Consider the following 22500-nt stretch of genomic DNA (forward strand, 5'->3'; position numbering starts at 1 on the left):
TAACGAGTGGTTATTTCAGTCAAAGTTGCTCTTCTATCAGCTTGAATCAGTCGGCCCATTCTCCTCTGACCTCTAGCATCAACAAGGCATTTTCGCCCACAGGACTGCCGCATACTGGATGTTTTTCCCTTTTCACATCATTCTTTGTAAACCCTAGAAATGGTTGTGCGTGAAAATCCCAGTAACTGAGCAGATTGTGAAATACTCAGACTGGCCTGTCTGGCACCAACAACCATGCCACGCTCAAAATTGCTTAAATCACCTTTCTTTCCCATTCTGACATTCAGTTTGGAGTTCAGGAGATTATCTTGACCAGGACCACACCCCTAAATGCATTGAAGCAACTGCCATGTGATTGGTTGATTAGATAATTGCATTAATGAGAAATTGAACAGGTGTTCCTAATAATCCTTTAGGTGAGTGTATATATATATATATAAGTAAGATCTGTACCTTAATTCCAGATAAGATCACCATTTCATGTGAAACTAGGCTAAACAATATGAGGCCTGCCACACATAATAGACTAGATACCACAATGCGCAGAAAACGGAAAAAACAAATAGCATGTCTAGCCCAGAAACAGACGTACATTTATCAGAGTAGAAGTATACTAGATGTCTGGTCTGAATAGAACATTTGAATATGAGTATATAGACAAAAAGCATAAATGGATCAATACAAGAATAATGTTTGAAAGGATTAATCCTAGAAATAACCTTAAAGAACAATCATACGCATATCTCTTTCTTTTTCCTATACACCACGTTTAACAAGATTTCATTTTTAATATGAATGAGTATGAATGAATAATTTCTACTTTTTAGTTGCATTTGTTTGGTTCTTCGTCCATCCTCAAACAATTATTTTATTTTTTATTATTAAGAGTTTTTCAGAGGAGTTAATTGTAAACTGCAAACATTAAATTTTGCTGAATTTTAATGTCTTTCAGTGGAAATGTTCTGTTAACTCTGCAAATTACTAAAACTGAATATATATATATACTAAAACTAAATAGAAATGCGTTCACAAAACAAAAACGAAACTAAAACCAACAAAACCATTAATGAAACTAACTAAAACCAAACTGAAATTTATAGGAAATTTGAAAATGATATTAAAATAAAAACCAAATTTTAAAATGCAAACCTATAATAACCTTGTATAGCACATGATTATATCCCAAGCGACTTACACTGATTATACATAAGTCAGTAGGCACAGGACAATATAGCTAGCAATCATTTAGCTTAGATCCAAAGTGACACCATTAGATTCCCCTGGTTATGATCAAGAACACAATGGTTCATGGGGTTTGAACATACAACCTTTTAGTTGCCAACTCAGACCTTTACCCACTACACCACACCCATAACATATCAGCGTATGCAGGACCTCTAGAGAGGATCCCAATACATGGAAACCTCGGATCAGATTATCAGAGGGTTTATAAAGAGGATACTTTAGCCTCTATTCAGATGTGGTTCAATACAGTTCAACAGGCTGATGACTAACAGCTGCTTAGCATTCGTGCTAACTTAGCTCTAAAAGTCCCCGATGTCTCCAGAATAATCTTTCTTAATATGAATCTTTCTGAAACCGTTTCGATAATGTGAGATGAGACATTATAAATATACATAAACAGTTGTCATTCTTACCTGCTTTGTATAAAACAGCCAAGACTGAAGCTAATCCGCTAACAGCTAATCTACACAGATCAGAACAACTTTTATTTAACGTTATTTGTCTAAACTGACAGCGGTGTCTCTGGCGTGCTATGATGTAAATTAAAATAATTACTATTTGTATTATGGATTATAATATCACTGGCATCCAGGATAGTCCAGGTTTACAGGAGGTATTTAATCAGATCACAACTATCCGAGGATTTTTTTTCTCCCCACAGAAACTTGCTAGCTGGCAGAAAGCGGCATTTCAAAATAAAAGACCCTCATACACACCCATATTAACTGACGTGCACAAAATAAAAGTCTCATGTCCATTCATGAAAGCGGACATAGAAAAACAAAAGTCCCTCATAAACACCCATGAAAGCTGACGTACGTAAAATAAAAGTCTCTAGGTGCACGTTCATGAAAGAGAAAAATAAAAGCCCTATTTGTGAAACTGAAAGCTGACATATAAAGCATAGATATGATAAATAGTGTCACAAATGTCCCTAATCCACACTCATGCAAGCTGCCAAGGCAAATTAAACCATAATAACCCTGGAGAATTTTTTATGTTATATAGGCACTGCTGCTAAAATCCCAGTCTGGCTGTCTACAAACCAGCCCATCAACCATTTTAGCATTATATAATACTATTTACTAATTTTATATTTATAAATACATATATTTTATATTTATTTTATCATGAGGGATTCACAATGCACTTATTAAACTACTGAATTAACCTCAATGTAAATGTCTTCATTAAGTGCATGAAAGTGATACACTAGGCTTCATATAATGTACATAAAATTGAATTTTGACTCACATTATACATAACATTAAAATTACAACATAACAAAATTATATTGAGACATTTTATTAGAAAAAAATGTGGACATTATAATATTCGTGTACACAAGTATGTAAATTGAGAACAGCTCAGAAATAGCTAATTTTGCCTTCTTTTAATAGTAATAGCCAGTGTTGGGAGTAATGCAAAAATCAGATTACTTTTTTCCAAGTAACTAGTAAAGTAATACATTACTTTTAAATTTACAACAAAATATCTGAATTTAAATGTGAACATTTAATCTAACTTTATTAACCAATGTCTTTGCTGCTGACTTTTGATAATCCAATTCAACCATATGAATAAACAAAAACGACTTTTAGATAAACAACATATTTGTGTTTTATCTTATTTTTATTTTGCTGAATAGTGTTTTTTTTTTAAACAAACAAACAAGCAAGGCCAGCCCAGGTGAGAAAAAGTAACACAAAAGTAATGTGACGCATTACTTTCCATAAAAAGTATCAAAGTAACACAATTAGCGACTTTTTTAGGGAATAACAGAATATTCTAATGCATTACTTTTAAAAGTAACTTTGCCCAACACTTGTAATATCTCATTCTTCTGACTATTCACATAAGACTCCTTGAATTAAATAATAATGATTTTTCTGTCTTTTATACTCTGTTCCACAGAGAGAGTGATTTGTAGTTTATGAGCTGAATGCTTAAAGAGGGCAATATTCCACATCAATCCTTCTCTAATCTTCATCTATTCTATACTCAAAGTTATAGTCTTGAGTGGGTGCAGTGTCCAGTTCAAACCACAAGTCAAGCCAAGAGGCATCTGTTGTTGACATTGCTGGTGTGGTGGGTGGAGGTGTAGTCGTCGTTGTGGTTGTCATGGTTGTCGTGATGCCTTTCATCCTCTCCATTCTCATCTTACGCATGCGCATCAGTCGTAGGCGACGCAGACGGTCACTCTGGGGGGCCGTGGCGGCCCCTGTGCTCTCGACGCTGACGCGGTTGTTTGTGTTTCCGGGGGTGTTGGTAACCAGTCTTGGCCTCTTCCCACTCTGGCTCATGATTTGTCGGATACGAGCCCAGTTGGATTTGGTCAGAGTGAAGCTGCAGGGTGTAGCATTGGCATCATAGCCCACAATGCAAAGACGAGTCTGAGAAGAATAACCATCCGCTCTTGCAGTGACGCGATACTCGCCTGGGTTGAGAAGACGCCAGTAATCGCCAGTGGCAGCTTTGAGAAGTAAAAGTCTGGATTAATATAGCATATAATATACTACAAAGATATGTCCTAAGCAGGGATTCCCAAACTTTTTTGCCAGCCAAAACCCTTTGACCTAAAATATTTACTTAAAGTCCCTCTGAATAAGTTAATATCTGAACAACATGTTCACAATTCTCTGATGGTGATTAATGGTCACGTGTATGTACATATGGAAGCTCATTTCCACAAAAAAAACAACAACAAAAAACATGATTTTACTAATCATAATTATGATATTAAAAGTGGAAATTATAGCCATAATTATGACATTTACCCCCGGTTTCACAGACAAGGCTTAAGTCTAGTCCAAGGCTAAAATGCATGTTTGAGCTGTTTTGACAGAAAGCTACTTGCCCTGATATATCTTAAAATATGTCAGTGCCATTTTTTTGTCTCAAGATGCACACCAGTAATGTTTTTTTTTTAAGGCACGTTTATAAACGCTACTTAAATGTCCTAATTTAACTAAGGTTTAATCCTGGCTCAATCTAAGCCCTGTCTGTGAAACCAGGCCAAAAAGTCAAAATTATGACACACGAAGTTGGCATTCTGACTTAAAAAGTCAGAATTATGACATTAAATGTTAAGAAAATTGTCATAAAGTCCGTTATGACATAGAAAGTAATAAATTAAACTTTTTAAGTCATAATTATGACTTCTTATATCATGATTTCGATTTTTAATCTACTCCTTTTAGACCTATTAGGACAGAATGTCTGTTACCTGTTTTGTCTCAAGATGCACACCAGTAATGTTTTTTTTGAAGGCACATTTATAAAAGCTACTTAAATGTCTTAATTTAACTAAGGTTTAATCCTGGCTCAATCTAAGCCCTGTCTGTGAAACCAGGCCAAAAAGTCAAAATTATGACACACGAAGTTGGCATTCTGACTTAAAAAGTCAGAATTATGACATTAAAATTTAGAAATTATGTCAAAAATGAGAAATTCAGACTTAAATATGACATTAAATGTTAAAAAAATGGTCATAAAATCCGTTATGACATAGAAAGTCATAAATTAAACTTTTTAAGTCATAATTATGACTTCTGACTTCTTATGTCATGATTTAGATTTTTAATCTACTCCTTTTAGACCTATTAGGACAGAATGTCTGTTACCTGTTTTGACGTCATGTTTGATTCCCTCCACTGACACTGTGGCGTTTGCTAGAAGATTCCCACCGACATCTCGCACAACTCCTTTAATGCCTCGATGCACCTGCGGGTCATAGAAATTATACGTTTTTTGAGACTTTGTTGCTGTTATACAATGTGCATTGTCTAGAAATATAAATTCTGCATCCGTCCACTTTCTGGCTTTGAGCTTCAGCCACTGTGTCACACAGAGATCTGAACTGTATGTGTTTAGTAACCTGTTCAATGAAAGCCAGCAGAGCCTCTCGGTTGTTTTCCCACTCTGACGCCAATTCGCTTTCATGTGGAAACTTATCGCACCCAAGAAAGATGGAGATCTCAAAGCAGTTGGTGTGCAGGTAGCTGAAATCGTTCATGCCTAAAGCAACACAGAAAAGTGTAATTGTAAGAGGAGTGTTTTTCCTTTACAGATAATAAAGGGGAGTAAGTGTCTTTACTGCATCTGTTGTTTTCAACATTCAGAGAATATTCAGAAATAATATTTACATAACGGGAACGTTAGCCAAACATTCTTGGAACACTTCATTGTTATCTGGGTAAATTAAAGGGATAGTTCACCCAAAAATGGAAATTCTGTCATTAATTCCTCTCCCTCATGTTGTTCCAAACCCATAAGACTTTCGTTCATCTTTGGAACACAAATGAAGATCTTTTAATGAAATCTAAGAGATTTCTTTCCCTCCATTGACAGCTACACTACTATCACTTTGATGCTTCAAAAAGTTCATAGAGAGATCGTAAAACTAATTCATATGAATCGAGTCAAAATTTTCTAAAGAGACAAGATCACTTCATATGATGAACAGATTGAATTAAGGCTTTTATTTACATTTAAACATTGATCAGCGAACATAAACAGAAGCTCAACCGAACCTGGTTGACGTGTGAGAACAAAACCTCTTGCTGAAGCTCAAACGAGCTGCGTAACACAAGAATGAACCTCATTGGTTCTTGCTGAAGCTCAAACGTGCTGCGTAACACAAGAATGAACCTCATTGGTTCTTGCTGAAGCTCAAACGTGCTGAGTAACACAAGAATGAACCTCATTGGTTCTCGCACGTCAAGCTAACATGCTTAAGCTTCTGTTTCTCACAACTGATATGTGAGTTGATGAATGTTTATATGTAAATAAAAATCTAAATTCAATCTGTTCATCATGTAATCGAGTATCTTCAGAAATTTTAGACTAAACCAATCGATTCATATGGATTTGTTTTACAATCTCTTTATGAACTTTTTGAAGTGTCAAAGTGGTAGTTGTGTTGCTGTCAATGGAGGAACAGAACTCTCATCAAAAATTCGATCTTCATTTGTGTTCTGAAGATGAATGAAAGTCTTGCGGCGGGTTTGGAACGACATGAGGGTGAGGAATCAATGACAGAATTTTCATTTTTTGGTGAAATTGGACTTTAATTCTAGGCTTATGTGTACTCGAACAATAACAAATATTACACTCTAAAAGATGCACGGTTGTTTTAACCCAAATTTGGGTCAAATATGGACGAACCCAACCGCTGGGTTAATTTTTTTTATTTAATTTAAAATTTAACCCAATTTAACCCAAAATTTAACCCAAGTACCCATTTAACCCAAATCTACCCAAGTGTAGTTTTTTTTATTTTATAATCATCACGTACTGCCCACAACCGGCTTCCAGCTGGCCCGGTTGATGATGCCCTGGCCGCCCGTGATATCATCGGTGTGACAGGACCCGCGGTGGTTCTCCGTCAGGGTCAGGTGACTGTGCGCGTACGTCATGGCGAGCCACCGAAACAGGGTTTCGTCCGCCGTCTCGCGAAGAGCGCCCTCGTTCTGTCGCTGAATCCTGGCCCATGTCTCCTCGTTCATGTGGTGGTACTCAACCCCCGACTGACCCCCCCTGCTGTCCAAGCCCGTGGCCCGGGGTGGACGCTGCATGTCGAAGGGGTACGTGACGATCTTCTCTCCGCCCTGGAGATTAGCGCCCAGAACGAACGGTGTCCTCTCCATCCAACTGATGATTGCTTTTGTTTCAACTGCGACCTAGAGTGCAGGATTGGTTTGTTTTGTAAATGAAACTCTGGAAGATAAATAACTGACAGAACTATTCTGCCTTCAAGTCATGTCAGAATTATGTTTACGAGATGAACACCATTGTATCTTCGATTCGGTCAGATTTAGTTTTAGGCTTTAATGACTGTAAAAGTTTTGTTTGCTCATTGTCCGGTGTATTTTGCTTTTTATTTTGTTGCAAAAATTAGTTTTAGCTTTTTTTTCCCTCTAAAAACTGCTGGGTTGTTTCAACCCAACTTTGGGTCAAATAAAGACTAACCCAGCCGCTGGGTTAAATTTTTAAATTACATTTTTTACAATTGACCCAAAATTGGGTTAAAATAACTCAGCATTTTTTACAGTGTGAAAAATATCTGAAACATCCTTGCAACAATATTTAGGCAGGCTACTTGACAAGAAAAATTGTATTGCAGAAAATCAGTGCTGGGTAAGTTACTCTAAAATAATTAATTACTAACTACTAATTACATCTTCAACAGTGTAATCAGATTACTCTCTCTAAAAAGTATCAGTTGTACAATACAAAGACAGACATGAAACTACTCTTGCAATCAATTCAAATAAATAATATAAAATTAGAAAAACATATGAGATGGGAGAAAAAATTATATTTCAATGCATGCTTTCGCATTCACTTGCAAAAATGTAGCATTCTTTCGCAAAACTGTTGCCTTATCTCAATAAACTTCGTGTTCGCTCAAAAAAGCACTGAAATATAGTTTTCCCTTTTGCGAACAAACGTGAAGTTGTGGAGGCAAAAGTTTTGCGGCTATGCAAAAGCACTGAAATCTAATTTCCCCTCTCATCTCATTTTTGTAAATATCACCATGCATTATTTAAATTTAAAAATATTTTTTTTCTTTGTTGCATTTGTCTGGATTTTGAAAAACAAAATTATTGAAAAAGTTTGCTATTGTTTTTGCCACTGAATTAAAAAAGCGTAATTGCAACTTTTTATCTCACAATTCTCACTTTTTTCTCACAATTGTGTTTACATATCACACTTCGGAAATTGTGTGATTTAAACTTGCAATTCTAAGAAATAAAGTCAGAATTGCAAGATATAAACTTGCAATTGTGAGGATAAAAAAAAGTCTGAATTGCATGATAAAAAGTCGTAATTATCTTTTAAATGTTTTATTCTGTAGCAGAAACAAGCTTCCATAGACTGCGCAATCCATTTATCCATCTACCCATCTATTTACTGATTGATTTAGATTTTTCCAAACTTAAGTAGGATCTATCTAGGTTGACTTGAAGGCAGCTTTGTGTCTAGGCAGGGCTCTTTCTTCAGTTCCACTCACAGAGCCATTGAGAAAGTTCTCAGGCATGGGAATATGGTGATTGGGAACGACCCGTGGCACCCATCCCCTGTCCTCCGCACCCCACAGGACACTGTTCAGGTCTGGGAAATTCTGGAAAATATCGTATCCCTCTTCTGTCCAGTGGCCCAAAGCCCAGTTTCCCATTTCAGAGCCCTAGACAAACAAGCATCCGCCCAAGAAAACAATGAGTCACATGACAAACAGAAACGGCATGGGCCGAGAACAGGGATTATTTGTTTAAAGTGTGTCTCACCATCTCGAAGGCCAGCTCATAGGCGTCAGGGTTCAGGGACGGCACTAGATGGATGCGCACTCCTTCCACAAGGCGGCGCACTCGCGGATTGTCATCGTTGTATTCTTTACACAGGAACTGCATCAAGAGCAGCACAAGTTCCCTGCCAAGCACTTCATTCCCATGAAGCCCTGCTGTGTACCGGAATTCTGGTTCACCTTAGAAAAACATTGGTGGGAGCAAATTAGTGATTGACCAATCAATTGCCCATTAAACAATAAAATATCTGTAGGCTATTTATACATAGTGAGGTGCAAAAGTTTGAGATCACATTGAAAACATTTTTGCATTTAAACCTTAAAATAAACGAGTTTTAGAATTTAAAAAAAGGAAGTTATGAAATATAACCTTTCAGATGCACAACTTCTATTAAAGTCCCCCTGTGGTGAAAATCAAGCTTTTAATGTTGTTTATGTGTCTATGTGGTGTTTTTAATGTGCTTTAAGACAAACCATGTGTAAATTCATAAGTCGACACCATTGCTGAGTATTTTCTCATAAAAACTGCAGTGAACCAAAGACAGTCTTAAAAACACGCTTTGAAATCGCTGGTGTGGTTCACCAGTGGTTCTCTGAGCTGAGTGAGTGAGTGGAGGCGGGGCTCATTTGCATATTCATAGAAGCGTATATACTACATGAGGCAAGGGTGTAGAGTTACATTCAAGCTATTTTACGACATGAACAATTTTTTCAAGGAAAAAAACGTTTAAATATGTCATTTTGGTGATCAAAGATAAGTTTAAGGGATAGAATTACTGACTACAGGGGGACTTTAAAATTGCAGTTTAACTGGTTGGGTTGACACAGATCTAGCACACCCTCTTAGAAACTACCTGTCTCATGTTCTCCAGGGTTATCTGAGATCTCCATGGCGTACATCTTCAGCCCTTGAGAGCTTTTTCCGATGTTGTATATTCTGGTGATGTTGGGACATTCTTCATTTATGACCTTCATCATCTGTTTATACACACATACATGAAAAATTGCAGTGCAGCAGCTCTTCCACAAGACTACAAAAGAGAGTACAAACCTGCCCAAACGTCGTGTTGTGACGTGCATCTGAACCTCAGCTTTGACCTCAGTGACCTTGAGAATACCTGTGTGACTGTAAACGTCTCACCTGTCTCATCTCTTTGTAGTTGTGATGCCTGTAATCGAGATCATCCGTCGGTGGAACGTCGTTCTCAGTTGGATAGCTAGCTGGTGAGAGAGACTCATTTGAGCTTATAGACATACATGACAAAAATATGATGAAAAAAAAAATTTTGTTTGAAAAATGTTATTTGAAATCACATTTAGATATGTAATGGTTTATATATGAAAGCCAATTTCTGTCATATAATACAAAAAAATCTTAATTTTAGACTTTTTAAGTCTTACATGACAAAATATGATTAAAAATATAAAGCAAATTGAAAAAGATTTTATTTAAATGATTATTTTTCTTAAATAGAAAAATATTAATTAGATATGGAAGCCCATTTCTACCACATAAGAAAAACAAATGTTTTGGTTAATCATAATTATGAGATTCAAAAGCTGTGATTATGAAATAAAAAAAGATTATGACATAAAAATTTGAAATTATAAGGAAAAATGTCAAAATTATGACATAAAATGACATAATTATGACATACTAAGTCATGAGATACAAAGTCATTATTATGAAAAAGTCAAAATTATAACATATTCATAAGGAGGTAAAAAAGTCATAATTATAAGATAAAAGGCATAATAATAATGTCATACAAATGAGAAAGTCAAAATTATGAGATTAAAAAATCCAAATTAATGCATACTAAATCAATGATGAGATAAAAAGTCAAAATTATGAGAAATTAAGTAATAATTATGAGATTAAAATTTTTAAATTATGACATAAATTGAAATTAGTCTTCGTAGTCACAATTTTTACTTTTTATTTTATGTCATGCTCATTTTGACTTTGTTGTGGTAAAAACTGAGTTTTTTTTTCTTGGATTAATATCATATATCAAGGCCATAACCATGTTTGTTTGTTTTTTCAGGCTTTTTTTTATATACAGCATAAAGAAATAGAACAGTGAAGGAAACTGGTTATGGCCCAGTCATATAAACATGCATTTCAGAGCAGTTTATCAAAACAAATGGGTGGAGCGTGAAGTCCAGATCCCCGTCTCTCTATATAATTTGGGTGTAATGAGTGGAGCTAGAAGGTCCGACCACACCCTACTCCACCCATAACACTATTCCCTCCATCCATAACACTATTCCCTCCACCCATTAGATCCACAGAAGTGGAGATTGACGTTGAGAGGGATAGAGCTGGATGTCATTTGGCTCCTCAGTGAGCACCATTGAAATGAATGAGTCAGGCTCAGGTGAGAGCTGCAGTGCTTACTGGGTAATGGGCATCCGAGCGCTTCTATCCTCATGCACAGGCTGCCGTTCCAGCTCTGCGGGAGAACACGCATGTAACGCGCCACCACCGGATACGAGAACTCCGTCATTACTGGAGTGTCTTTATCCACATTCCCATAAAAGAGCTGTGGGATGAAGAAGAAAAAAACAGGTTTTGGCCATGCAAGATGCTTGACATTAGGAGTGTAACGGTACATGTATTCGTGTTTTTTTTATTCTCAAGAATTTTTTTATTATAATAAAATTTATTTAAAAACATATGCGACCCTGGACCACAAAACCAGTCACATAGGTCACAGTTTTGAAATTGAGATTTATACATCATATGAATAAATAAGCTTTCCATTGATATGGTTTGCTAGGATATGACAATATTTGGTCGAAATACAACTATTTGAACATCTGGAATCTGAGGGTGATAAAAAATCGAGTTGTTCATTTATGTTTGCGATTGTGCAGCATTCACTCACAAAAATACATTTTTATATATTTACGGTAGGAAATGTACAAAATATCTTCATGGAACATGATCTTTACTTAATATCCTAATGATTTTTGGCATAAAAGAAAAATCGATAATTTTGACCCATACAATGTATTGTTGGCTATTGCCACAAATAAACCCGTGCGACTTGTGACTGGTTTTGTCTGGTTGTGACTGGTTTTGTGATCCACATTTGTTAAAAAAAAAAAACACAGTTTAATTAAAAAAAATAAATTTAGTGTTTAGTTTTCTCCCCCTGCTGTACCGAACCCGTAGTGAACCGTGACTTCAATACCGAGGTAAGTACCGAACCGTCATGTTTGAGTACCGTTACACCCCTATTGACTATAATATAGTTTTATGCCGTTTTAACATAAAGTGTATGTAACTGACCCACTCGGCGTAACCATCATGAAGCACCGTCCATTCCCGGCTGTCGTTACTGAAGGCCACGAAATACGACGACACAAAGTCATTACTGGAAGAGAGAAGGAAGCAACTCCTTGTCTTTCTGCAACACTTGTTATCGAGTGAAAAAGTCTGAATGTTTTAACCCCTCCGCTCTTACTGTGAGTCTGAGTTCCTGCCCTGCGTAATGACCCCTGAGAACTCCACCTCTCGCCGGGCGTCCACCTGAAACCAGTGCTCCTTCTCCTCCGTGTCAGCACACCACGCTCCGCCGTAAACGTCCTCCTCATCAGCCGAGTTCTGCAAAACAGAAGCTCACTTTAAAATCTCGATTTTTTTTAATGCATCATTTTTTATGATCATTTTATGATTTTTTATGATCATTCCCTCATGATCTTGAACTTGCATTACGCACAACAGCGTAATGTGTCAATGCATGACATCCATCTTAACTGCTCTCACAAGTAGGCTATAAAAGTCCTTTTAAGGAAAGTCATTTCACTCGTTGTCCATCTTTGAAACGCCTCTTGGGCGGCTATTTCAGTCATGCAAGTATGGCTTACAGCTCTTTGAACGGGGAAACATCACTTTCTCCAAAGCGGTTCACCAAGCTTCAATTTCCTATTTGAAATCAATTAAATCTGACAACTGTCTCATATATTTTGTTTCTAAATGCTCAAATCGTGACAAAGAAACAGCTTTTTTTAAGTGCTCAGTCGGAGCTTAATTGGTGATTGGTTCATATTAAGGCGGGACTTTTCCCGCCATATTGCACTTTCTCCCATTCACAGTAATGTGAGTGCACCGACTTTCTATATATAAAGTCTTTGCTATAGTTTGTGAAATAATCTGTTTTCTGCTTAAATTTATGATTAAATTATTGAATTATCTTGCTTAAGTCTTAGTGGTTCACCAAGCTAGTTTCCGCTAATTTGATGTTTTAGGCTGACCAACTAAACCAGCTTTAAAAAGACCAGCAAACCACTTAGACTGGTTTAAGCCAGGCCTTTTTCTTCTTCTTCTTCTTCTTCTTCTTCTTCTTCTTCTTCTTCTTCTTCTTCTTCTTCTTCTTCTTCTTCTTCTTCTATACAGCTCTTTATTTATTGTTACAATTTGTTATAAAAACAGCTTAAATTTGTATTTAATCTTCTCATCTTCTTCTTTTTGCAAATTTTACTTCAGATATTTGTGCAAAGCATTGGCTAGTTTTGGCATGAATTTGATTTGAACATTGCAAAATAATATTTTCTTACTCAGCGTTCTTGTTTTCCAGTACCAATATCTCCACATTCTTCAAGATACATTTACGTGAGAACAAATATTACATGAGATATTAAGTCTTGTTTTCTGAAAATATCTAAATTAAGCAAGTTTTTGCTTAAAACAAATAAAATAAAATAAATTATTTTTTCTCTTGTTTTAAAACTTTTAACTTTTTTCTTCTTCAGAAAACAAACCTTTTCCATCTCAAATGTTTCCTGATTCAAGAATGTTTAGATATTTGTACTAAGTAAGTTTGCAGTGATTAAGCACTGGAATATTTTCAAGTATTTTGAAATATATGATCCTATCTATTATCCTCACACAATATTTGAATTCTTATGAAACTGTAATATGGTTTGACTATGTATGTACCTGCATGTTCAGACGTCCTCTCAGAGCTGAAAATCCATGATGAGACATCGAAGACGCCAGTATCTGATCGTCCTCCACTCGATGGGACTCCATGCCTAGAGGAGGACACTCTGAGGGACCAGAAACACTGTATCATTCTTTCTTAAAGGCTCTTAAATCCTATGATAAGAGCACTGACAGCTTTCTCTGAGCAGATGTATTTCAGACACTGAATATCTCTCATTTTTTTTTACAGAGGAAAACCATTTGTGCTGAACAAAGGCTGAAGCTGAAGCCAACAGTGGTTCTGGTCCAAAAAGCCAGAAACTCCAGCTGGAAACCAAAATCACTGTGGGGGAAGAACATGTCGGTTCTGGCATTTACTGCTCTCAGCTCAGAGTTTGCTCACTGAACTCACAGAAAACCACTTCTGCATTCACAAATACCCACTTCCATGAGAGACTGTGTGTTTTTGCTCTGATTATAATGTGATTTGTGGCTGTTTTCCATAAATACTCACTCTTTGGCTCGGCATGAGGAGGCGTCTGCTTTCTCTTCTCCTCCTCCTCCTCTTCCCACATCTTCCGTAGTTTTTCCGCTGTGTAAGGGAATGGAGAGACTGAGCGTCATACTGAGAGACTTCAGAAACAGGTACATCTTTGTTGTTTTTACTTATTGAATAAATGCCTGCACAACTCAGAGAGAGAAATGTGCTAAAACTTGCACTTATTTCACAATAAATAAACTCACAAAGGTTATTTATGAATCTCGCAAAGCTTGTCAAGAACACGTTTCAGCCCAAAATGTTTTTTTTTAAAAGAAACTGCTGCCTGTTTTGCATTGCAACATTATTTACAGTTTTACATTGACATTTTCAAAACTATTAAGCATGCATTAAGCATGTATTGCTGAAATTATAGATTTTTTTGTCATATAGTAAAAACATTTAAAAGACACAAAAATACAAACAGAACAGCTACATGCTTTCTAATGAATAAATAACAATGGCATTTTCACTACAACTCTGCTGGTCAACATATGCATGCAATAAAGCCCATTCTCTTTCACTTGAACAAACATTACACTGATTTACAGACCCTTCTCCTCTTTGGCCTTTCTCGCTCTTTCTAGCTCTTCTTCCAGCTTCTTTGCTGCCACTGGTTATTCAGAGAGAGCAAATTAGTATAAAAATATTCTATGCATTCAAAACATTATGACAGATTCAAGCTCTTTGAGAAAGATTGAAATGGTGCAAACGTACAGTCAGAATAATCATATTCCTCATACCAAGGGGCGATTGTTCGAGGGGTGGTAGTGGTTTCCTCTAGATAGTGAGTAATAGAGAACATAACATGGTATTTATTTGCATTCATTCATGCATTGCATTCCTTGCTCATATGCTATTTGCATTTTCACATTAGTGCATAAATGAAATTGCATGTGTGATGTTTGCTTTTGCAACACTTGATCCTATAGAGATCCTATGGTGTTGTTGGTGAGTGTTGCTGTTGCTGTGGTTTTTAGCATGTTGCTATGGTTTCTTTTTTGTTACAAGTACCAACTTTTCCAGACTTTTCAAGTTTTGTTACCTGGGATTGGTAAGTATATACTTGGGTCATCAGTCCTGGGTGGCTCCTTGACTTTAGGGATGAGGTCGGGCTCTTGAACGTCATCTATCAAGTGATAAAATAGTTTATTAATAGTATATTATTTTGAGAATTTGATGCTAATGTACATTGCTTCAAACATACGTCGGGCGTCCCAGTAATCCGTGTCATGCTCTTTGATTGAGGGTGGAGTCATGGTGTCTTTCTTGCTGTGTTCGTCTACTGTAAGACAAAAACAGAGATAACCAAAGAGAAATATTGTGACTACCCAGCTAACAGGGAATGTTCCCAGAACTTTGGCTAACGTTAGTGTTATGAACAAACATTCTTCCAGTAACGTTAATAGAATGTTCATTCAAAGTTGTTTCAGAATGTTCAGAAAACATTCAAAAGTGTCACATAATGTTTGCAAAGTGATAAAATTGAACATTTCCTTGACGTAAGTCATAGTAACATCCATAGTATGTCAAAATTAGACTTTTCATCTCATCAATATGACTTAGAATGTCATGAGTTTTTATATCATAATTATGATCACTTTTTTTCTGTATGTGGTGGGAATGGGCTTCTATAAATATGTAATTAAAGGGAATGAAAGGTGAAGTGTGTCATTTCGGCACCAGCGTGATGCTGAGGATTTCTAGGTGGTTTCTTCTCCAAGTCTCTGATGCTTTGGTCTCAGATCTGTTCTTCAATATAAGTCTGTGGGATTTTTGTTTTTTTACCACATTGTTTACACTCCTCGGGAAGTCAATGTACCAATGACTTATAATTAGGCCCACTCAGAATCTGTGTAAGAAGACTTCCACAAAACTGAGATCTGAAGGCTAAAACAAGCTCAAAAGTCTTACTTACTTGGGATTGGAGAACGGTCTGACACACTTCACCTTTGACATGTTTTGCAATGTGTTGGACATGTTGCCATACCATGATCTGGGCCAATGGGTTTCTTCATCTCTGTCTTTGGTGGTACTGTTGGAAATACTAAGCATAGAAACTGTATTTAAAGACCACATAGGATTCACTTTAAAATAGTAATGTGCATGAATATTGTATAAACATACACGTGTCCCATCCCAGCTCCAAGAGCAGTTTCTCCTCCTCTTCCTCCATGGTTGACTTTCTGGTTGGTTTAGTTTCTCTGGTTGTTGGCGTTGTGGTGGGCTTCAATGCTTTCGGCTTTTTGGTGGGTTTTGGAGGCTTTGGCTTCTTGGTGGGCTTTGGGGGTTTGGGTTTCTTTGTTGGTTTTGGAGGTTTGGGTTTTTTGGTGGGCTTCGGTTTCTTGGCTTTGGCTTCCTTCTCTGCCGCCTTCTTTGCCTTGGCTAGACAATAAATGGGAGAATGATATAAATACGTAAAGACATCAACATTAATCTAATGATGTACGGCAGAGGATGAAAGCTTTAAGGAAAAGTTTCAGCTTAATCTTTTTTTGATGCAAAAGAACACTTCCATATTAGTCTTGTGCATTTATGTTAAAGATATGATGCTTTTCCATAAACCCAGAGCAAAATGTTGCTCAGATGTTTGTCTTAAAGTTCCTTCAGATAAATAAAATAGAAAGAAACATATTGGTCCCTTTTGTGCTTTTCTTTTGTACAGTCGCCTGTTTTATTCACACATAAAGATGTCACACTGACATGTTGCCTATTTAGACGACGGCTTTGAGTCAAACTCGTAGTTGTTCAAATTTAACAAATCAAAGAGAAGCTTTTATAAAGTTTTACGGCTGTCATAAACTACTGAAACCACTCTGATGGTGGAAGCAACATTTGAAATACTATCAGATTAAATCCAGACCATGGAAACACAAATAAATCACTGCTTGGACTGGAAGTCATCCCTCCTATCAGATATGAATTATTACACAAGCTTATGTTTAAAGATTTAACATCTGCACAGAGTTACCAAAGAGGTCTCTTTAATATCTGTAATGTTGTTTCTCCTTGAAAGCAATGAGATTAAATAAACAGTGGAAATGGAGACTTTTGCTTTAGAAATTGCCAGTGAATTCCACAAATAATTACAAAGAAACAACAAGTAACACATTGAATTAAACATTACATTTTGAAGTAGAAAGTCTAGTATTTTCTTGTAAAACACTCCAATAATCTTTGTTTTTACAACTTTAAAAAAATCAGTTTCTACAGATTTCTCCTCTATAGAGTTGATGTCTCAAACTGAGATCTCAATTTGAACTCAAACATTTGAGTTTTATTTATTTAACAGCTTTTTACTCTTTACTGGATGACAACTATTGACTCATTTTGGTCTGTTTTTGTCCTCAGAAATTTTAGGAGAAACATCTGAGACAAAGCTAATCCTACAAGATGATTGAGATCTTCCGAGCTACAAAAGACCGATAAAATTTTCCCTGCGGATGCTGTGCAACTTCCTCCTGTTGACAGTTTTCAGTCCGCGCTGCCCGACTGAAGGAAAGCTGTCACATCACACACACAGCCGTCTCAAACAGATCCGATAACTCTTGAGTGCTTCAATTCAAACCAAATGTCGGCTCTGTCTCTCTTCCCGTCTCACAGGACTCTGACGTGAGCAGAACGGAGAAGCAGAGAGAAGCCCACAGAATGTTTGTTTTCGTATTCAAAACCCGTAGTGTTTTCAGAAACCATCTGTAATTCTCATTCAACCCTTTTGCTAGCCCAACACTGTAATTTCATTCCCACATGCCTCCTTCATGTTTTTTTCCCCCCCAAATGAAAGACAAAAGGAAGAAAAAACGACAGCAGAAAGTGTGTCAGTGGACTGACCAGTCATGGTTTCACAAAAAATGTTGCATAACCTCAAAGGAGCCAGTAAAGCTTCTGGCTGAGCCAGATATCTGTCATTATGACAAACCACAGCCTTCCTATCCTACATGAAACTGGTCTGCAAACACCAAAAACATCTTCACATACAGTCGAAATGGCTTATTCAATGTTGAGCAAGCAACTTACCAGCTAATAACTCTTCAGATGTCTTTTTTTTCCCCTTTGGTTTCTCTTTTTCAGCCACTTCTTCTGCTCCAGGCTCGTCCATCTGAGTGTCTTCTGAAAATCCATCATGTAGATCTTCTCTTTTTGAAATAATGCCGCTGTTTTGCCTCATTTGGACGCTTCTGGTCCTCTGTTTGGACTTGGCAGCATTAACCAACTCTTCATTGATAACAAATGTCAAAATCCAGCAGAGGGCAAATAAGGTTGCGTACAGAGAAACTCTCGGTGCCTGCATGGTCATCTGGGACCTTCTACACCAATACTGCAGTTTAGAGATGGTCTCTCTTTGAATGGTAAGTGTGCGACAGCTGGAAAAGCAAAAACTGGCTAGTTTGAACTCGTCAGGCTGTCTTTGAAAAGTAGATGTTTGGATATTCTTGGATTATCTGCTGGAGATGGTATCAATGAAGCTGGTGTGGAAGTCAGATGTAACGGGATTGTGGCTGTTTTTCCTTCTTTCAGTGGAATGGAATTCCTCTGACATCCCCCTCTGAGAGAGTGAGGAGCAGGACAAACCCACCGAGAGAAAGAGGAGGAGACTGAGAGAGAGAGAGAGAGAGAGAGAGAGAGAGAGAGAGAGAGAGAGAGAGAGAGAGAGAGAGAGAGAGAGAGAGAGAGAGAGAGAGAGAGAGAGAGAGAGAGAGAGAGAGAGAGAGAGAGAGAGAGAGAGAGAGAGAGAGAATGTACACTTGTGTTCAAAGGTTTGAGGAAAAGTAAGACAGTCTTTGCTGCGTAATATTTTGTGGAAACCTTAATACACTACCATTCAAAAGTTTGAGGTGAAGATTTAACCCTTATATTGTGTTTTTGGGTTATTTGAACCCGGATTTGTTAGGTAATGTTATTGCATTGGACTAAAACTTACTGATTTCTCTTACACAGGGTTTAACTATACCTTTCAAAAACGTTTTGGATCATTTTTGTACTGTGTTGGGATTTTTTTCCACACACCTTGTTACACTTGTGATGTTCCTGGTCAAAAATATTGTTATATACTTGTTATACTATATTATCACCAAATATTGGATTCAATCTATTTCTCAACTTGTTTTCTTTTAGTTAGGACAGGTATTGTATTTATTTTTGAAACTGAGAGATAGTTTAATCTGAGCTTATGCACCTCAGTTTTTAAGTGGAAAAAAAAGCAGTATTAATGATACAAATGAAACACCAATGATAACTGATCAAAATTAGGAAGCAAATCATCATATTAGAATGATTTCTGAATCATGTGACACTGAAGACTGGAGTAATGATGCTGAAAATTCAGCTTTGATCACAGGAGTAAATTATATTTTATAATATATTCAAATAGAAAACTGTATTAATTTTCTGTAATTAATTTCACAACATTACTGTTTTTACTGTATTTTCTATTAAATAAATGCAGCCTTGGTGAGCAGAAGAGACTTCTTGAATTGAATTGAGTTTCAGCAGAAGGTACAAAGGCAGATCATCTTTTTTTTTTTTTTTTGCTTTTATTACAAACAATTTTTGTAATACAAAAGCCACTCAGTACCAAATAAGGTCTAAAAGTCTTTGAAGAGAGTGTAGTTTGCAGAAATGGCACAGCTCCGCCTTCCTGATTTTGGAAAAACACACTCAATCAGTGGTTGTTTCTTCATATTTCTTCTCTTAACCTTCAATGGTTGTCAAACATGTTTGCTCTCAACTTTGTCTTGTAGAGCTTATATATACATATTATTGAGACCAACACATTTATGACTCAATTCCTGGTTAGACTTGCATGAAGCAAACTGAATCAGAATGTGGGAAATGAAAGAATCTTCTACACGGTTCTTTCACAAACCATGAAAAAGCAACTATTTATTGATGGTGCCAACGGACATCTGACGTTAATCAGATCCATGTGCTGAATTACAGACAGATGTGTTTCTGTTGGAGTCATTTAAAACGTTTGCTCATATTCATCATCTTCTTCCATCATGAGCCAGGAGACTGTAGCCGTGACTCAGTTCTGCTCTTATCATCTGATTTCCTTTCTTTCTGCCCTCCATCTGTAAATGAATCTGCTGCTCGTTTGAGACTTTCCGTTTCCATAACACTTGGCGTGCACATATATATATATATATTAACTTATTTCATCAAGTCTAAATCAAGACTGATTTTAGATCAGCATCATATTTTGGGAAATATGAGTGAAAGACCACGCATGTTTCATAAGCATTTAATTTATAACAAAATATATTGTGTTTCCATTGACCTTACATATAACTTTCTGAAATGGCAAAACAAGATAGTCGAAAGTGCAAAAATATAAACTTTATTGTAATATTTCAATTACTTGCATTTAAAATGAGGTATAAATATAATTGTCAAAGGCATTATAAATATTATGTCAAGGATTTAAAAAAATTAAATATCACATTAAATATATAGCTGTTGTTCATTCACTTTCTTGGTTCTTTTGAGCACTTTTGAACTTTCTTGAGATTTAATATGGACAGATTAAAAAAGTTACTGGTTCTTTAGATCAGCATACGGTTTCTGTTCTTTAACACTTGAACTACACACTAAAAATGTTCTCTGATGGCATCATGCAAAGTCGATCAGAACATCATGAGGGTCTGGTGATGGTAAGATGGGTTCAGGTAAGGTGTGTGTGGTGCTGGGTAATAATGCACAGGATTTGCGTGATGTCCAGGTAGTGCGTACAGAAAAGAGTTCTGCGCAAAGGCAGGAGGTGCACAATGGTTCTGCTCCTCTCCTTCTTGACCTTCTTGTTCCTTCTTCCATTTGGTGCGCCGGTTCTGGAACCAGATCTTGACCTGTGTTTCAGACAGACGGAGGGCTGAGGCGATGCAGTGGCGCTCGAACACGGACAGATAGTGGCTGTTCTGGAAGCTTCGCTCCAGGATGCGCAGCTGATCCAGTGTGAACGCGGTGCGGATCCGCTTTGACTTTCCCTTTGTGCCTGAAATGCTGGGGATGTCCTGAGGTGAAGTTGTCTTGGAAGTGTCTTTATTTACTGAAATGTGAGAAATTTCCATTACAACATTATAATCAGTGTGTGAATTATTTCATTTAAATTGTATTGTGGCACCCCAGCTATAATTTTTTTTTGCTAATATTCCCATTAAGTTATGAAATCGTTAGTGAGTTCAAATTTCCAGGATATGAATTGTTGATATCAAGAATTACATTTTTGATATCAACAATTTACTTCCTTGATATCAACAATTGAATTCTTGATATCTGTAATTATATTTTCACTAGTGAAATGTCACCATAGGCTGCCATTCAAAATCAATTGTTGATATCAAGAATTGATTTCTTACTAGTAGAAATATCATTTTTGATATCAATAATTACATTGTTACTAGTAAAAATGCGAATTACTGATATCAAGAATTCAATTGTCACTAGTTGAATTGTATGGCAAGCCAGTTTAGCTTAAATTGTACCCAGCGTTACTCGTCGTAATTGCATTTTTACTAGTAAGAATTAAATTTGAGAGCTCTACAATTCAATTCTTACTAGTAACAATTCCAATTAGAGAGCTCTACAAATGAATTTTTACTAGTCATATGTCTCCATTGACTTCCATTCATTTTTAATTACAGAGCTCTACAATTGAATTGTTACTAGTAAAAAAACGAATTAAAGATATGTATAATTGCAGAGCTCTGTAATTGAATTAAAGAGCTCTGCAATTGCATTCTTACTAGTAACAACTGAATTAGAGAGCTCTCCAATTGGAATTGTTACTAATAAGAATTGAATTAAAGAGCTCTGCAATTGCATTCTTACTAATAACAATTCAATTGTAGAACTCCGTAATTAAAAATGAATGGAATGACTTCCATTCATTTTTAATTACGGAGTTCTACAATTGAATTGGAGACATATGACTAGTAAAAATTAATTTGTAGAGCTCTCTAATTGGAATTGTTACTAGTACGAATTGAATTGTAGAGCTCTCAAATTTAATTCTTACTAGTAAAAATGCAATTACGACGAGTAACGCTGGGTACAATTTAAGCTAAAATGGCTTGCCATAGAAATGTATTTTCTTGATATCAACAATTGAATTGCTACTAGTAAAATCTGTATTTCTGATATATCAATATAATTTCAGATATCTAAAATGGCTTTCTTACTAGTAACAATCACATTCATGATATCAGAAATTAACATTGTCACTAGTGAAAATGGAATAATTGATATCAAAAATGAACATTGTTACTAATAGCAATTCAATTGTTGATATCAAGAATAAACATTTCAACTAGTGACAATTGAATTCTTGATATCAAAAATAAATATTTTTACTAGTAAGAATTGTATTTCTGATATGTGAAACTGGAATTTCAACTAGTAAGAAATCAATTCTTGATATCAACAATTGATTTTGAATGGCAGCCTATGGTAACATTTCACTAGTGAAAATACAATTACAGA

General features: G+C 36.2%; 3 protein-coding genes across 3 annotated transcripts in view; all 3 read right to left on the reverse strand.

The window, feature by feature from the left end:
- Positions 1-1929, reverse strand: part of ykt6 (YKT6 v-SNARE homolog) — a 6683-nt gene extending 4754 nt beyond the window's left edge. The window contains exon 1 of the mRNA XM_079862314.1: positions 1659-1929. The gene's annotated coding sequence lies outside the window, so the exon portion shown is untranslated. The remainder of the gene's footprint in view (positions 1-1658) is intronic.
- A 1200-nt stretch (positions 1930-3129) lies between these two features.
- Positions 3130-18610, reverse strand: aebp1a (AE binding protein 1a). Its single transcript, XM_079860330.1, has 20 exons — positions 18040-18610; positions 16150-16407; positions 16013-16069; positions 15230-15307; positions 15068-15151; positions 14740-14802; positions 14576-14635; positions 13999-14076; positions 13500-13609; positions 12025-12164; positions 11850-11934; positions 10953-11097; positions 9693-9772; positions 9406-9529; positions 8535-8731; positions 8261-8434; positions 6542-6926; positions 5123-5262; positions 4869-4968; positions 3130-3718 (listed from the first exon to the last, which is right to left on the reverse strand). Exons 1-20 carry the CDS (start codon positions 18317-18319, stop codon positions 3225-3227), a joined length of 3132 nt encoding a protein of 1043 aa, XP_079716456.1. The 5' UTR covers positions 18320-18610; the 3' UTR covers positions 3130-3224.
- A 1640-nt stretch (positions 18611-20250) lies between these two features.
- Positions 20251-22500, reverse strand: part of pnx (posterior neuron-specific homeobox) — a 3204-nt gene continuing 954 nt past the window's right edge. The window contains exon 2 of the mRNA XM_079861194.1: positions 20251-21067. Within this exon, the coding sequence (XP_079717320.1) occupies positions 20649-21067 (419 nt within the window). The 3' untranslated portion in view covers positions 20251-20648. The remainder of the gene's footprint in view (positions 21068-22500) is intronic.

This window comes from Squalius cephalus (genome assembly GCF_949319135.1).
Source record: "Squalius cephalus genome assembly, chromosome: 24".
NCBI lineage: Eukaryota > Metazoa > Chordata > Actinopteri > Cypriniformes > Leuciscidae > Squalius > Squalius cephalus.

Coding starts and splice junctions, on each gene's coding strand:
- aebp1a (XM_079860330.1), bottom strand. CDS start 18,319: ATGACCATGCAGGCACCGAGAGTTTCTCTGTACGCAACCTTATTTGCC. Junction 16,408..18,039: donor ATCTGAAGAGTTATTAGCTG/GTAAGTTGCTTG, acceptor TTTATTGTCTAG/CCAAGGCAAAGAAGGCGGCA. Junction 15,308..16,012: donor ACCCATTGGCCCAGATCATG/GTATGGCAACAT, acceptor TTTGTCTTACAG/TAGACGAACACAGCAAGAAA.